The sequence below is a fragment of the Suricata suricatta genome, chromosome 7 (assembly GCF_006229205.1).
Source record: "Suricata suricatta isolate VVHF042 chromosome 7, meerkat_22Aug2017_6uvM2_HiC, whole genome shotgun sequence".
In the NCBI taxonomy this organism is placed as follows: domain Eukaryota; kingdom Metazoa; phylum Chordata; class Mammalia; order Carnivora; family Herpestidae; genus Suricata; species Suricata suricatta.
In genome coordinates this window covers 52,576,823-52,595,054 of record NC_043706.1, presented here as the reverse complement: position 1 = coordinate 52,595,054, position 18,232 = coordinate 52,576,823, and the positions used below count along the sequence as shown (strand labels likewise).

The 18,232-nt window shown below is 34.8% G+C and overlaps 1 protein-coding gene across 6 annotated transcripts in view; it reads right to left on the bottom strand.

Annotated features, from left to right (window-relative positions):
* Positions 1-18,232, bottom strand: part of ZNF451 (zinc finger protein 451) — an 84,851-nt gene that overhangs the window by 22,083 nt on the left and 44,536 nt on the right. For all 6 annotated transcript variants that reach the window (XM_029945363.1, XM_029945365.1, XM_029945366.1 and 3 more), the window contains 4 exons: positions 17,082-17,208; positions 9,979-10,132; positions 9,330-9,477; positions 4,422-6,022 (listed from right to left, as the gene is read on the bottom strand). In XM_029945363.1, coding sequence (XP_029801223.1) covers positions 4,422-6,022; positions 9,330-9,477; positions 9,979-10,132; positions 17,082-17,208 — 2,030 coding nt within the window. The remainder of the gene's footprint in view (positions 1-4,421; positions 6,023-9,329; positions 9,478-9,978; positions 10,133-17,081; positions 17,209-18,232) is intronic.

Below are 18,232 nucleotides of genomic sequence, written 5' to 3'. Positions count from 1 at the left end.
TTAACATGAATCTGGTAAGAATTAGCTAAAAACATTTTAATTTCTCAAGTTTAAAAGATACTAGAGAATATGCAAAAATATTAATCTTGAATGTCATTAATTTCTACTTAAAACTTTTCATGATATCCAAACCTGTACATGATACCATATATTTACACAAGATAAGAAATATCTGAATATTTCCAAAATTTTATTATTATTTCTATAAATACACTCCATTGACGCTAAGCTGGTCTTTCTCTTTTTAATTAAAAAAAAAAAAAAGGACATATTTAGGGGTCCCTAGGTGGCTCAGTTGGTTGAGCATCAAACTTTGGCTCAGGTCATGATCTCATCGTTTGTGGGTTCAAGCCTTGTGTTGGGCTCTGTGCTGATAGCTCAGAGCCTGGAGCCTGCTTTGGATTCTGTGTGGTGATCTCTCTCTGCTCCTCCCCCACTTGGGTGCGTACATACTCTTTCTCAAAAACAAACATTAAAAATTTTTTTTAATAAAAAAAAAACCTGTTACATAATTAGTCAGAAATACAGTCCTCGATTTTTTTCCCCCAAACACATGAGTATTGTCTAAAACACATCTTCTTTGTATGTAGCAGCTAGGCCCTGCCACCAGTGTTTTGACCTGAGTTCACAAATCTGTTTTAACCTGTGCCTTCTCTGTCACTTCTCTGGCTCTCCTCTCTTGCTAAGCTGCTTCCTGGCAGTTACTGAAACCTGCCACTACAGTAGCTACTGCTGCTGCTGGAACTGCCACAGCCACCTTGGTTTTATGGATTGGCGAAGAATTGGCCTCCACCACCATAGGGGCCAGAGCTTGTTTCCAAAATTTTCCCCTTTCATGTGTCCCAAATTTGAAGAATGATCGCTGTAACCGCCAAAATCATTATAGCTTCTACCACTTCTAAAATTGCTTCCATCATTACCAAATCTGTTATAGCTAAGACTTTCTTAAAAAGTCATTTATACAGGAATTAGAAAAATAATAATAATGTACTAGAAGAACTTTTAAAAGACCAAGTTTTAAGGCTGAAAAGCCAAAAACTTGCACCATCCATCAAAATAAAATTCAAGGTGAGGCACCTGGGTAGCTCTGTCGGTTAAGCATCTGACTTCAGCTCAGGTCATGATTTCATGGTTTGTGAGTTTAAGCCCTGAATTGGGCTCTGTGCTGACAGCTTGGAGTCTGCTTTGGATCCTCTGTCCCCCTCTTTCTGCCCCTCTCCTGCTCATGCATGCGTGCTTTCTCTCTCAAAAATAACTAAAAACATTTAAAATATGTATGTTAAAATAAAATTTCAAGGTTACCTACTAAGAACTTCTCCCTACCAGAATTGTGTTTTCCCAATCTAGACTGATTAGTAACCTGCTAGCTATATGATTAAAAACCTAGAAAGCATAAATGAAATAACTTGCAACCCACTATCATAAAGTGGTGGTACTGGTGGCATATCAGCACCCCCTACCATAAAAACACCTTCCTTGGTTTTCTTAAGTTCTTTCCTCTTCCACCATTCTCCAATTCTTGTTCTCTATCCCTTTCACTTCTTCCATACTTTTCTATCTTGATAAAGCCTTAAAGTTTCTAGTGATAGCAATGCAAACCTTAACATTTTTAATTATTTTTAAAATGACTAGGTTCCACTCCACCTAAGAGGGCCTCCCTCAAATATAATACACCGTCATTCCCTCCCATTTCCAAGCCACTTATCTTCTTTTATCTTGTCTTAAAATTCTTAGTAATTGTAGGAGCCCCTGGCTAGTTCAGTCAGTGGAGCAAGTGACTCTTGATATTGGAGTAGTGAGTTTGAGCCCAACATTGTGTATAGAAATTACTAAGAAAAAAAATTTTTTTAATTCTCAGTAACTATTGATTTAGATACTAAAATCATCTATCAAACACAGGTCAACATAAATTCCCAAAAGTAAGTAGGAGAACAAAAGAAAAGCACAAGAGAACATAAAAACAGTGTGCTCACTGCTTCACTGTTAGAAGTAGAACTGAATGAGTTGGTAGTATGTCACATAACCATTTCTTACATAAAACATGCCAGAACTAAAGATGATTCTAAGATCTACAAATGCTATAGAGCAAGCCTGTGTAAACTCAGTAGTTCATAAAAATAAATTGTAAAAAAATTATAGCCAATATTCTCCCACATCCTGTGTCCCCACTCTATACTGTATAACTTGCCAAGAGCTCATATTTATTTAAAAGAATATGGACTTATGGGGGCACCTGGGTGGCTCAGTTGGTTGGGCATCTGACTTCAGCTAAGGTCATGAACTTGTGGTTAGTTTGAGTCCTGCGTCGGGCCCTGTGCTGACAGCTCGGAGCCTGAAGCCTGCTTCAGATTCTGTGTCTCCCTCTCTCTGTGTTCCTCCCTCACTTACACTCTGTCTCTCCCTCGCTCAAAAACAAATAAAGATAAAAAAAAAAAAAAGAATATGGACTTAAAATTATACTCTAACCATGACAAATTATACTTCTAAACAAACATACTCTTCTAGAGTTACTTTTTAAAAATTTATTTATTTGGGGGGTGGGGGCAGAGAGAGAGGGTGAGAAAGAATCCAAAGCAAGCTCTGTGCTGACAGCACCTGAGCCACCCAGCACCCCTAGACTTATGTGGTGTTATTTAGACTTAGTACAAGGGGATCTATACTTCAATTTTCTCCCTGGTTTCCTGCTACCACTTGTAACTCTACTTCTAATTGCTATTTTAAGTCTAAGTAAAAGCTTTGCTCTCCAGACAATCATAACAAAAATATACAAATTCTGAAGTATACAAATTCTGAAGTGAACTTTAAGATTTCTCATACTTAGAATAAAGCCAAAATATGAGGATGTGGAGAAAAAGGAATACTCATACACTATTGGTGGCAATGCAAACTGGTACAGCCACTATGGAAAACAACATGGAGGTTTCTTGAAAAATTTAAAATAGAATTACTATATGATCCAGTAATTCCACTACTATGTAATTACCTAAAGAATACAAAAACACTAATTCAAAAACTACATGGACCCCTATGTTTACTGCAATGTTATTTACAATTGCCAACTTATGGATGCAATCCAAGTGTCCATTGATAGATGAATAAAGATGTGGTATATACACAGAGACACATATATGTGTATAGACATATACACACACACAATGGAAATATTAGCCATAAAAAAGAACAAAATCTTGCCATTTGCAACAACATGTATGGATCTAGAGGGTACAATGCTAAGAGCAATAAGTCAGTTAGAGAAACACAAATACCATATGATTTCACTTATGTGAAATTTAAGAAACCAAACAAAGAAAGAAAAAGAAAGACAAAAACCCAGACTCTGAAATATACAGAACTGATGGTTACCAGAGGGGAAGTGAATGGGGAGGTGAGTGAAATGGGTGAGGGGATTCAGAGTACACCTGTCATAATAAGCACTGAGTACTGTCCAGACCCATTGAATCACTCTACTGTACACCTGAAATTAATATAACACTGTATTTTAACTATACTGGAATAATAATTAAAATAAGAATCAGCAAACAACTACAAAAGAATAAAGCCGAAATATAAAAACAAAGAATTCACTGGACTTATCTTTTAAATGAACCTAAATCTAAATAATAAGAATCTAAATGTTAAGGACTTTCTGACTTTCAGAAAGACTCAATTTCCTTCATCTCTCAAAATTCCCATGCTTTCGGAAAAGACAATCTTATCTTAAATACATACTGTTTAAAGCTAATATATACTCTTTGTCCCCTAAGTTTAGAGTGGTTGAATGTTTAAATATTAATATTTATTCATATTTAGGAATACATATACCCCAGAAGTATATGCTACAATAATTAATTAATTAATGTATCATCCCACCATGTTGCTTACTTCAAAACTGAATCATTAGCTTTTATAAAAATGATGGCTACAGGTGCACCTGGGTGGCCCAGTCAGTTAAGTGCTCTTTTTTTTTTTTTTAACGTTTACTTTTGATAGAGAGAGGGAGAGTGTGAGTGGGGGAGAGCAGAGAGAGAGGGGGACACAGAATCTCAAGCAGGCTTCAGGCTCCGAGCTGTCTGCACGCAGAGCCTGATGCAGGGCTTGAACTCACGAACTGTGAGATCATGACCTGAGCTGAAGTCGGATGCTCAACCAACCGAACCACCCACGCGCCACAAGTGTCAACTCTTGATTTTGGTTCAGGTCATGATCTCATGGAGTAGGGAGATCCAGCCCTGTGTTGGACTCTGCACTGACAGTGCATGGCCTGCTTGGGATTTTCTCACTCCCTCTCTCTCTGCCCCTCCCCTGATTGCGTGGACATTGTCTCAAAATAAATGAAATTTTCAAAAATGATGGCTACAATACATCTATGTTTCTATATCAGTATGCCAAATGTGCACGGACATTAGAGTTGCAAACCATACCTATATTCTGACAGCTTAGGTCATTCTCGGCTCCCTTCTCCATCTCTGAATTTTTTGGATGGCTTACTGCCTGTTTTAGTTTTCTCTCTGTACGTGAGGCACTGGCAGCAAATTTGTACGGGCTTGTTTTCTCAGATCCAAAATGAGCCACACTGGGTTTCCGTAAAAAGCAGTGTTTTCTATGGAAGTGCTGCTGAGCACTCTCAGGATCATGAAATGCTTTGGTGCAGGTGCCACACTTGATGACATACCGCTGCTCTTCTTCGTCCTTTTCTTCTCTGTGCACCTCACGGACGTGAGTGCTGATGTCAGCTGCATTCTGTGTTGTTGCTGAACACAAGCTGCAGCGAAACCACAGTCTCCCTTTATCCAGCATGATCTGGAGACATCTACTATAATCTTCCTTTCTGTTGACTTTACAGATGTAACTCTCACGGCAACCACAGGTTAAGAGGTTACTGGTCTCTATTACTGGAAAATCATTCTCAGTTTTAATTGAAGTTTCAGTTTTTTCTGACACAAACACATAATCTATGCTGTGGTGCTCCTTATAATGACTTAAAAATGCTTCTTCCACATTAAAGGTAAGATCACAAAGCCCACAGAAGTACTTAATCTTTATCTCATTGTTATGCTCATCCTGGCAATGTCGGTATAGTGTTTCAACCTTGTGAAAAGTCTTTTTGCAATGGGCACAGCTATATCTATGAAACTGGTGACTTGCTAAAGACATGCAATGCTGTTTTACACATTCCTGGGTATCAAACATATCTTCACAAATTCGGCACTGCCACTTACCCCTTGGAGGACTGCTTGATGGAGAATGATCGATGATAGTAATAGTTGAAGGACTCTCAGCAGTCAAATTACTCACCAGAGTTGTAGAAGATGTTGGCAAAGTTTCACCTTGTACTTCATCCGTCTCATAAAAATATCTGTGTCCATTATGAAATTCAGTCACATGTGCCATGATTGTCTCTTTTCTTAGTAACTCCTTTTTGCACATCCGACACCAGAAAAGAAAGTTATTTAAATGTGCCCCTCCATGAATCCGGCTCATATGTAAACGGATGACCCCTGAATCTTCACATACCTTGCCACAGACCACACACTTATAACACATTGTGTTTGCTGAGAAAACATGTTTTTCCACTGCATCTTCACTTGGGAATTGCTGGTGGCATTCACAAAACCAGGTTTTAACAAATGACTTTTCTTTTTGAACACAAACTGTACCTTCATGGCTTTTACCTTCTAAATTCATCTTCTTTTTTGGAACAGTGGTGCAATCTTGTGAGCTAGATTCTTGAACAGACATGGTTCTTTTAAGTGATGAAAATTTTGATCGATCTAGCAAGAGATTCAAGTCAGAAGAAGGTTTGTTCCCTTCACTGCTGTGACAATAAAGTAAGACCGATTCTTCCATTGAGGTAATGACTCGAACTTTGTGCCCTGAATTCTGTTTGTGATTTCTGGTACTGGTTTCATCCACAAAAATTTGGTTGCAATTTGGACAATAACCTCTTAATACAAATTTTTCTGCAACTTGGGCAATGCTCTTCTCAGCTATGGCTACAGGACCAGCATTTCGACAACGAACTCTAAATTGGATGAAAAAAAAATCTCTTTTGTAAGTACTTTCAATACAGTATCTGTTTTTTATAGGAATTATAAACAATGTATACATAAAGCACTAAAAGATATTTTTCAATAAAAATGCACATTATAGAATTTCACCTCAGAGTACCCGAGTATTACCTATATTTTGTCTGTTTTTAATCCATATACAGAACAGTAAAACTAGAATCAAAGGATTAAAATAAATTCTTACAAATATTTGGAAATCGAATCCCTAATCTTTAGAAGTTAAACAACAAATTTCTACTAAATCCATGGGTCAAAGGAGAAATTAAAAGGGAAAAGGGAAATATTTTTATAAATACATGAAAAAGAAAACAACTTGTCAAAATCTGAGGATAAAGCAATGCTTAGAGGAAAATTTCTAACTTTAAATGTTTATGTAGAAAAAGAAGGTCCAAAGTCAATCTATGTTTCTACCTTAGGAAGCTAGAAAAAGATAAGTAAATTCAATCCAAAGTTTAAAGAGCAGAAATCAACAAAGTAAAACATGGGCCAAAAAACAAAAAATCATCAATAAAGTCAAATGCTGGTGGTTTCAAAGATCAGGAAAAAATTTGTTTTAAGATAAATTATAAAAATAAACATAAATGCTAAAAAACAAAAAACTTAAAACTTAAGAAAAGTTATCATTCATAAAAAATGAAGTAAACAAAATATATTCCTGAAGAATAAGCAAAGGAATCTCAGAACAGAGGAAGGACAACCACAAAAGACAAAGAAAGTCACTAAATTACACTTATAGAGATTAAAAGCTTCTGCTCATCAAAGGACAGAATATGAATATGCAAAGTCTAGACTGGGGCAAAATATAGTCACATATTTCTGACAAAATATTTATATCTAGACTATATCAAGAATTCCAATTCACTATGAAAAAAGCAAACAATCAAAATTTTAAACTAACAAAAAACTTGAACAGACATTTCACAAAAAAGATAAATGAATCACCCATAAGCACACGAAAAAATGCCCAATATCATTGTTTGTCAGGGAAATACAGTTTAAAACCACAAAGAGACACTCAAAAGAACAGCTAAAATGAAGGATTGGGAATACCAAACCTTGGCAAGGATGCAGAGTAACTGGAACTCTCATACCTTATTGGTACAAACACTTTGGGAAACTATGTAGTAGTTTCTTATAAAATTAAATACACACTCTTTGATCCAGCAATTCTACTCCTAGATATTAATCCAAGAGGAATAAAAACATATGTCCATAAAAAGACTTGCACAAAATATATATAGTAGCTTTACTTATGACAGCTAAAAACTTTAAATCCAAATGTCCAACATCATGAGAATAAACAAATTGTGCTCAGTTCATATAATACTACTCACCAGTAACAAGAAACAACGTACTAAACAATACAGATGAATCTCACAGATATTATGACAAATACAAGGGAGTATGTACTGTATGATTTCATTTACATGAAGTTCTAAAGGAGATGAAGCCAATGCAAGGTGGAAAAAAATATCAGAATAGAGAATGTAGGGTAAGAGGGTGGGAAATGACTGAAAAGGGACACAATGGAACTTTCCACAGACAGGGAACATATTATGATAAAAGTGTAGGTTAACAGACGTATGTATCTATCTGCCAAAATCATAAAAAGTTAAGATGTGTACACTGTGATTAATTTAATTTGTATCTCAAAAACAAAGAACTTTTAAAAATAATCAAGGGGCTAGGGCGTCTTGGTGGGTCAGTCAGTTAAGGGTCCAATTTCCTTCAGATCATGATCTCGTAAGTCGTGAGTTTAAGCCTTACATTGGGCTCTGTGCTGGAAGTGCAGAGCCTGCTTGGGATTCTCTCTCTGCTTCTCTCCCACTTGTGCACATGCACTCTCACTCTCTATCTCTGATAAATAAACTTTAAAAAAAATAATTAAGGGAATAAGGAGCATAAAGACGTACAGAATAAAACAAGAATGGCAGTGTTGATTATCCTTACAGCTAAGTAATGTGTAAATGGAGGCTCATTATACTATTCTTCTGACTTCACACAGTTAAAATTTTACATAATAAAACATTGAGAATAAAAATAACAGGCATGGGGCACCTGGGTGGCTCAGTTGGTTAAGTGGCCAACTTCGGCTCAGGTAATGATCTCATAGTTTGTGAGTTTGAGCCCCTAGTCAGGCTCTGGGCTGACAGCTCAGAGCCTGGATCTTGCTTCAGATTCTGTGTCTCCTTCTCTCTCTGCCCCTTCCCTGCTCACCCTCTGTCTTTCAAAAATAAACAAACATTAAAAAAAAAACAAACAGGCAGAACCAGGATTTGAACTCATGAAACCTAAGTCAGAACCTGACTGCTAATCTTAGTAGTTATACTGGGTATAAACAAAGTAATTATATTCTACTGCCTTGTTTTTTGGAACATATTTTACTTGAAGGTTTGTGAAAATAGTTGTTCTATTTAAATGAATGCAATTGTGTCATTTAATAGATATGAACTGTTAATATATTTTAATGATATAACAGGAAAAACAGAGACCTAAGAGACATAGCACCTAAACATAAATTATATGCAGACTTTGTTTGGATCATGATTGCAAGAAACCAAATATAAAATAAAAAACTTCATGAGATAATCAGGGAAATCTGATAACTGATTAGGTATTTGATGTTATTAAAAATACCAGGTATTTAAGGTGTGATAATAGTATTGTAGGATTATTTTTAAGGAATCCTTATCATTCACAGTTATCTATGAAGTATTTACAGATAGAATGAAATGATTTACTCAAAATAATAACTTGCAGGGGGTGAGAATATAAACGAAACACGACTGCCATTTGTTGAGAACTCCTGAAGCTGGGTGAAAGGTATACTAGGGGTTGTACATTGCTTGATAATTCCCATTGTAAAGACAAAAACAAAAAAAAAATCACATGTGATTACTTGATAAATTTGGCCTTTCACTGAAATTTAATTTTCATATGTATATTATACTTTTCATTCTGGTTGACTTAAAGGCAAATCCATTTTAACCCACTCCTCCCCTATACACACACTCCTCACAAAATACACAAAGAAAAACACAAATAAAACTGCTTGTTTTACATTCACAGCAATATCAATATATCCACTATTTCCATACCTTTAACTTCTCTCATTATGCTAAATTTGATTAATTTCGAGACTAATATATATTCTCATTTTAAAAGCAGAGACACATGAAATAGGAAGTATTTTGAATCCTCCTGCTGGTAAAGAGCTTCTTGGGTAGGATTCCCTTACAGTCTGACTAGACCTGTACAAACCTGAAGTGGGCAGTGAGCTCCATGTGAGAACGTAGGGTCTGGTGGCAGGCCACACACTTAACTTGAAATGAGACATCCTTGCACAGAGAGATCAGAAGTTTCTTTGCAAAAGATGGAAATGATATTGGCTGTGCTATTCCTTTGTCATCTGAAAGACAAAATAAACTATAATTTGCAAAGATTTAAGCAGATAGCAACCCAACCTTCCTTCCCTTTGCCTTTCTCAACATTGGCTGGAATATGTAAAAGATTGTTGTGATAAAAAATCTAAGGGGAGTCATTTTCTAGCTATAAGTACAAAGAATGTTGAACCATGCTCAAAATTTGAATCTTAAATGCAGAGAAACACCCAACTTCCCAGATATTATGGATATATAAAAAATTATTATATCAAAAAATTTTATATTTATTATATAAATAAGTATTTTCTTCCCAAGTTTCTCTTCATTCCTCAAAGTAACTAAACCTTAATGCTGCTACAGATAAATGTTGAGAATCTTTTTTGAAAAATAAAAATTAAGACAATCTTTCACTTTCATGTTTCCAATCCAATGTGAGGTTAAGTTACCTCAATAATTATCTGAGAAATACGGTAAATCAGTAAAGATTAAAGTACTTTAATAATTTTCAGAACAGAGTATTAACATACCACCAAGTTTAAAATTCTGATGGAAATGGTTCTTTCCAGATATATGCTTCAAACACTCATCCTTGCTGCTAAAAAGAAGGAAGCAATTTGGACACGCAAAACACTGAATAATCTGAGGCAAAAGGTTGTTTTTATGTCCATCATCTGCAGCTTCCTAAAATACAAGGCAAAGCTGTATTATAGACAACTAAAATCAATACTCAATTTTTAAAAATCAACTTTCAAAATTTCTTATTTATTTGGAATATTCTGTATTAGTTTTTAACAAGAAAATTTTTCTCAATGCAAACTAAGAAATTTTATCATAAAATTGCCTATGTGAATTAAAAATTTTTTTCTTAAACCAAACTCTTCACCATCCTTTTGTCATAATAAATATACAAGTACATTTGCTTCCTATATATTTTTCTTTTATATACAGATCTATCACATATACTTTTCATATCACATATACTTTTTCTCCCATTTTGCTTTATTCACTCGATTCTGCAATGTAACCTATGTTTATATATATGTATTTTTCCACAAATGTCTCCATGCTTAATCATTTACAAAAATATACAGAAATAAACACACAGGGAACTGCCACTGTTTTACCAGATATTATCATCTTATAGACTTTGCCGCTTCTTAGTTCTCTTATTCCACAATACCTAATGAAAATACCTAAAAAATTCAACTGGCATTCCTCTAATTCATTCTTCTCAATGGCTGTAAACTTCTCAACTGGTTGTAAACCAGTGTAGGTTTACTAAGACTTAAGCAACTATTCATGACCAGACTTTTTTTTTCTTGCCACTATGAATAACACAATGGTGTTGTAAACATTCTTGAATACATATCCTTATTTACAGGTGCATTTTCCTCATTATTAGGAGTGGTCCTATTGGGTTAAAAGGTTTATTTCTAGAATGTTAAAAGATATTGTATGATTGTTTTTCAAATAGGCTCTATGAAATCACGCATTCTCTAGCAATGAATGAGCATGGCACAATAGCTACTATAGATATTTTTTATTCATACAATTCTACAGATATTCCATATTCTGTGGATTGCTTATTCATACAGTTTTGCCTGATGTTTTAGTCATTTTTGTTTTCTCTCCTGTCAGTCAACTTGCATCATTTCTTCATTATAAAAATTAACTTTCTGTCTCATGCTCCATTTTGCAAACATTTTTCAAATATCCATGAATTTTGTATGTGTTCACTTTAAAATTTTAATATAGTCAAACAGGTATGTCTTTCCTAGCATCTAGGTGTCCACTTGGTAAAGAGGCTCCTCTATCTCAAAATTGAAAATGTTAAAAAAAAAAAAAATTTTTTTTTTTAAGTAAACTCTATCTCCAATGTGGGACTCAAACTCATGACCCCAAGATTAAGAGTCACATGCTTAGAGCACCTGGGTGGCTCAGTTAGTTAAGCGTGTGACTTCAGCTCAGGTCATGATCTCCCAGTTCAGGGGTTTGAGCCCTGTGTCAGGCTCTGTCCTGACAACTCAGAGCCTGGAGCCTGCTTCGGATTCTGTGTCTCCCTCTTTCTCTGCCCCTCCTCTGCTCACCCTCTATCTCAAAAGTAAAATAAACATTAAAAGAAAGAAAAATTTTAAAAGAGTCACCTGCTCTACCAACTGAGCCTGCCAGGCTCCCCAAAGCTGAAAATATTTTAAAGTGTCTGTATCTATGTCTATGTGCTTGTGTATAAATATGACATCTTGTTCATGGTCCTTATAATAATAGCCTCAGAAGCTATATTGGGTCTTTTTAAATTTACTATCATTAACATTAGGGATGTAGAAAGTTTACTGAGTGCTAATAAAATGCAACAGAAAGAGGAATAAGAAATTTACATTTAGAGTGAGCACATGTGAAGAAGCACATTAAGGTTCAAAATGTGTTTCCATTTAGTCCTTAGGATAATCACATGAAGTACTATTTTCATTATTTACAAATGAGAAAACTAAAATTTAGTTAAGTCAACACTTCCCTCCAAGACAAAATCACCATTCAAACACAGTCTTACACCTTTGGTTGTAAATTCTATGCTCTCTCCACTATACCTCACCCCATTTTAATTTCGTGAGTGCCATGCAGAAGATCACATCCGAGAAGATACTTAGAAGGTTCTAAATAAGAGCATTAAAGGCATTTCCTAAACACCAATTTACACAAATGTCCCCAACTTGAATAACACTAACAAAATAATTCTTAGTTCAATTGTGAATTATAAATGGATTCAACATAAAACTTGTTTAAAGTACTTGCTCAACAGAATATAATCCTACATAAAATTTTATTGAAATAGACCAATTGCAAAAGTATAGCATATTAGCTCATGCAAACGAGGGGAAGAAGTGGGAAATAGTTACTCAGTTCTTTTGTACCACTGTATTTCCAGCTATATTAAAACACACCATAAATATTTGCATATATAAACAAAGTTAAACCACAAAATATTACTTCATACCCACTAGGATCTAGGCTATCTTAAAAGGCACATAATAAGTGTTGGTAAAAAAGTAAAATGGTACAGTGTGTTGGATAACAATCTGGCAGTTCTCCAAAACAATTAACCATAATTATGATATGATTCAACAATTTAACTTGTTAGAGAAGTGAAGATATATTCATAGGAAGACTTGTAGATTTATTTATAGCAGCATTATTCACAATAGCCAAAAAGTAGAAATATCCAAGTGTCCACTAACTGATGAAATAATAAAGAAAAAGTGGCATATATCCATATGCTGGAATGTCACTTGGCAATAAAAAGGAATGAAGTATTGATATGCTACAACATGGATGTACCTTGACAACATTATGGTAAATGAAAGAATCTTGTCACAAAAGGCCACATATTTTAAAATTCCATTTATATGAATGGCAAAACTCTAGTTTACAGGTTGCCTATGGCTAGGGAGAATGGGCTAACAAGAGGGAAAAAGTCACCTTCAATGATAGGCTTGCCCTAGGAAGAGAATAAGAAAGAGTGGTTGTGCCTATTGACCCACAATTGACACTGAGATAGACTAACGCTTATGCTATGTCCTCGACCACCTCCATCAAAAAGGGAGAAAAGCAGGAAGCTACCTAGTAATATACTACTCACTGAATGTCTTTAATGTCAAAAACCACTAGACACTGGCTACTCAAAGTGTGACCCAAGGACAAGAAGCACTGGCATCACTTACCAGCTTGTTAGGAATCTTGAATCCAAGGTCCCACCTCAGATCTTTTATCAGAGCCTGCACTGAACAAGATTCTCAAGTGATTTATGTATAAAGTTTAAGAAGCACTAGCACAGACAGAAGAAATTGGAGATAAAAGGGAAAGAGCAAGGAAGCAAGGCAAAGAATGCAAATTGTGGTCATTTCATTCTTTCACGGAAGAATGCCAACTTTACAAAATAGAATACATAGGTATACAATCTGCTAGTGACCTCTTCTGGCTGATTTAAGATAGGCAATTATAATTTAGTGCATACCAGTTTCCTTTAGAGTTTTGGTGATGAACACTCCAAAAAATAAGCAATAAGGAACATTCAATAAGAGCTGTTTGTTAAACCCTAACTGCTTTATATAGAATTAAATTTTTCTCATCAATCTTGCATTTAAGGATAACGATTTTATTTTAGAGATGAATAAGGCTCGGAGATATTCAGTAGCCTACTGAGTACATACAGCTAATAAAAGCGACAGTAGAATCTAGGTCTGTCTGGACATCAAACTGCTCTATTTTACTATCATGCTTCCCAGGAAGATAAATATCATAAATTTACTTCCTGGAGACCAAACAAAATAGCATGGAATAAGTGAAAAAAAGGGGAACAAATTAATGAAATTTGGGGAAATACAAATGAGAGTATTAATTAAGGTTCAAATACCTATTCAGATTTACTAAAGAAAAAAGATAAATAATTTGCTCATTAAAGTAGACAAAACACTTACAGCCTGAAATAGTGAAACATGCCCTGAAAGAACTCTAGTTTTGAAAAAGGAAGAATATTAGTGACCAACTGAAAACACCAAAAAAATTTATGGAACACAGTCCTCTTGTATCCTTTTTGTCTTCTCTCCTCAAATCTCTGTCACAATAGGAAGACTTGTTATTTCTTTTTCCTTCACTTTTAGGTCTTTATTCTAAATGCCATTACCTAAGTAAAGCCTTTTTTCATCTCAAAGTTAAATTACTGCAAAAGTCACCTAAAGTGACCTCCTTTCCACACCTATGAATCCACCCTGAACACTGCTACCATCCTAATACCACTCGATCTCTTTGGTAATCTCTAAAAAAGAGAAGGAATTGGGTCCTAAAATTAAAAGTCTTTCTAGCTGTAAAAGGTATAAAGCATTACTTTCATCATGTCACTGTCCTATTACAATTAACCTCTTGCCAGTATCAAGGTTACCACTTGTGTTGGGAGTCCCTTAAATCATCCCCAGGTTTGATGGTTTGCTAGGATTCACAGTACTCAGCATATAGCTGTAGTCATAGCTATGATTCATTATAGGTTTTTAGCTAACAGGATATTTAATGTGGTATTGTTTTTAATAACAGAAAAAATGAAGTACATCTAATAGGAAATTAAATAAACTGTAATATATTCATACAGTAGAATGCTATTCATTGACAAAGTGTATGCATTGATTCAACAAATGTTTAAGCGTTAATGTTTACAACACACGGTTTTTCTCTTTTTTAAAGTTTATTTATTGGGGAGGGAGGGATGTGCATGCAAGGGGGCAGGGAGTGGGGCAGAGAAAGAGGAGAGAGAATACCAAGCAGGCTCCACACGGTCAGTGCAGAGCTGGTGCTCGAACTCACTGACCGTGAGCTCATGACTGAGCCGAAATCAAGAATCAGATGGTTAACCAATGAGCCACCTAGGTCCTCCGAACATACTGCTTTTCTTATTACAGAACAACTCACACACCTCATCTTATATAAAAATATTTATAAATGTTTTTGGTACAACTGTAAATCAGATTTTTTCTTAATTTCACTTTCTGCTGCTTCATATTAGGGTATAGAATTGCAACAGATTTCTGTACAGTGATTTTGTATCCTGTTACTTTACTGAATTAATTTATTAGTTCTAGTAGTTTCCTAAAACCTTTAGGGTTTTCGATATATAGAATCATGTCACCTGCAAATACTGGAAGTTTTACTTCTTTCTTACCAAGAAATTTTTATTTCTTTTTGTTGCCCAACTGCTGTGGTGAGGACTTCCAGTACTATGCTGAATAAAAGAGGTGAGAGTGGACATTCTTGTCTTGTTCTTGACCGTAAGGGAAAGCTCTTAGTTTTTCATCATTGAGTATGATGTTAGCCGTAGGTTTTTCACATAAGGTCTTTTTTATGTTGAGGTTATACTCCCTTTAGACCTACTTTGTTGAAGGATTTTTATCATGAATGGATACTGTACTTTGTCAAATGCTTTCACTGTATCTACTGAATGATTTGTTTTTTATCCTTTTTCTTACTGATGTATCACGTTGATTGTTTTGTGTGTATTGAACCACTTGCACCAAAACCAATAAAATACCTAGGAATAAATATAACTAAAGAGGTGGAAGACCTGAAAACTATAAACACTGATCAAAGAAATTCAAGATGATGCAAACAAATGGAAAGATGTTCTATGCTCATGAACTAGAAGAACAAATATTGTTAAGATGTCTCTAATACCCAAAGCAATCTACAAATTTAATGCAATCCCCATTTAAATACCAACAGCACTTCTGACAGAACTAGAACAAATAATCTTAGAATTTGTATGGAGCCACAAATGACCCCAAAGAGTCAAAGCAATCTTGAAAAAGAAAAAATTAGAGCTAACACAATTCCAGACTTCAAGTTATATTACAAAGGTACAGTAATTCAAACAGTGGGGTACAGGCATAAAAATAGAAATGATGATCAATGGAACGGGACAGAAAATCCAGAAACAAATCCACAATTATATGGTCAATAAATATTTCACAAATGAGAAGTGAATATCCAATGGGAAAAAGATAGTCTCTTCAGCAAATGGTGCTGGGAAGACTGGACAGCAAGATGATATAGAATGAAACTGGGGGCTCCTGGGTGGCTCAGTTGACATCTCCCAGTTCGTGAGTTTGAGCCCATTGTTAGGCTCTGTCCTGACAGTGTGGAGCCTGCTTGGGGTTCTCTTTCTCGCTCTCTCTCTCTCAAAATAAATAAATAAACATTAAAAAAAATAGAATTAAAACAAAAAAAGAATGAAACTGGACCACTTTCTTTCACCATCCATAAAAATAAATTAAAAATGATTGAAGACCTAGATGCGAGACCTGAAACCATGAAAATCCTCAAAGAGAGCACAGGCAGTAATTTCTCTCACATTGGCCATATCAACATTTTTCTAGATATGTCTACCAAGGCCAGGGAAATAAAAGCAGAAATAAACTACTGGGGCTTCATCAAAATAAAAAGTTTCTGCACAGCAAAGGAAAGAATCAACACAACTAAAAGGCAACCTGTCTGTCTCTCTCTTTCAAAACTAACATTAAAAAAAATTTTTTTTAAACTTAAAAATTTTTTCCACAGTGAACATATTACACAATTAACATTCTGTAATGTTAATAAGTCATTATAGATATATAATTTCAAATATGGTAAACATGCACAACAGAACCATATATTATACAGACTTGCATATGCCATGAATCACCCTGTGTTCCTCTATAAGAGTTACATAAAATAACTTTTTATATACTAGATTTCTTAATATTGGCATTAATAAAGGGATTGTTTATTTCACTACATGGCTCCGACATTTCAACAGGTAGTGGAAGACAGTGGACAATAAGACTAAGGTTCTAGTTCTCATCATAAGCATTTTGAACGAGGTTAATGCCACAGAACAACTCCATCAAAGGAAGGGTTTCTATGATAACCTTTAGGAGTGCTGGCTTTCAGTAATGAAGTTGACCTGCACACAAAAATTTAGTGTTTCAAATCATTTTATCTTGACCCTTATGTGCATCGTTAGTGACTGCAGGCTTAAGAGCAGCAAGAAAACACCTATATTGAATTCCATGGTTCTCTAGGAAAAATACCTACTTTTAGGACATGGTCTTACCTTAGCAAAAAGATGATCCCTATATAGCTGTTGAGTAGCAAAATTTTTATAACATACTACACAAGCAAAGGAATTGATGGATGGTCCATGTAGTGTAATTGTTGGATCACATGGAGAGTGATCAAACCTACCCAGCAAAAGAAAGGTAACATTAGAAAAGTCCACATTTTAGGAGCCAAACTATGTTGTTTCATTTGTTAAGCATTTGATTATTTGTTTACACATACACACCACACTCAGAAATTGATACTTTTCTACAGAAATATTGAAAATGTTTTTCATATTCAAGAAATATCAGATGGCTCCTAAGTGCCATACACAGAGCCACCGTATGTTCCTTTTTGCCCTATTTGCCACAATATTTACTAATAATTATAAATGAACCAATGGAATTATAATCTCATGTCAAGATTTCTGGCACACACCAGTTTCTTAAAAAATGACTTTTAATACTTTTAATATTCATTTTAATCATTTATTATGTGTCATTTTAAACTGCCTCAAAGACTTTAAAAAACTCCCTAGATACAGTGTGCTACCCAGTTATTTATAGAACGCTGAAGGCGTACAGAAGCCTCTATAGGTAAATGCATCAGTAGGGTGAGACATCTAGAAATGAAAAAGGTTGCGAGACCCTAAACTCTCAATTTCCATCTTTAAACTATTAGGAGAGATTATAAAGGTAGGAATGTTTAATGCCTTTAAAACTGCTTCTCCCTGATATTTACTTTCTCAAGCTCTACTATTAAAAAATCCAGTAAGTTAATAAGATGGGTTTATATATGGAATATTTATTATTAATTTTGCTACATTTGGTTTGTTTTTAACATTTGTTTTATAATACCATATTAGCTTTCTTTAGGCTAAACCAAATATCTGTAAGTGTGTCTCTTGAAATTTGCATTTATGGCCTGGATTTCTCTACAACAGATTCAACTGCATATCAATGTAAAAAATCTGTTCAGAATTTTATGAGACATATTAGGAATAAATACATACTTAAATGCTACATGTCTTTAAAGAAAAGAATTACCACTAGAGAAACCCGATATTAAGCCTTCTAGGAAACCTAAGAAATACAAATTTAAAATAACATCATGAAAGCATAAAATGATTTGTTTAGAATATGACTATAATGGCATGAGTGCATC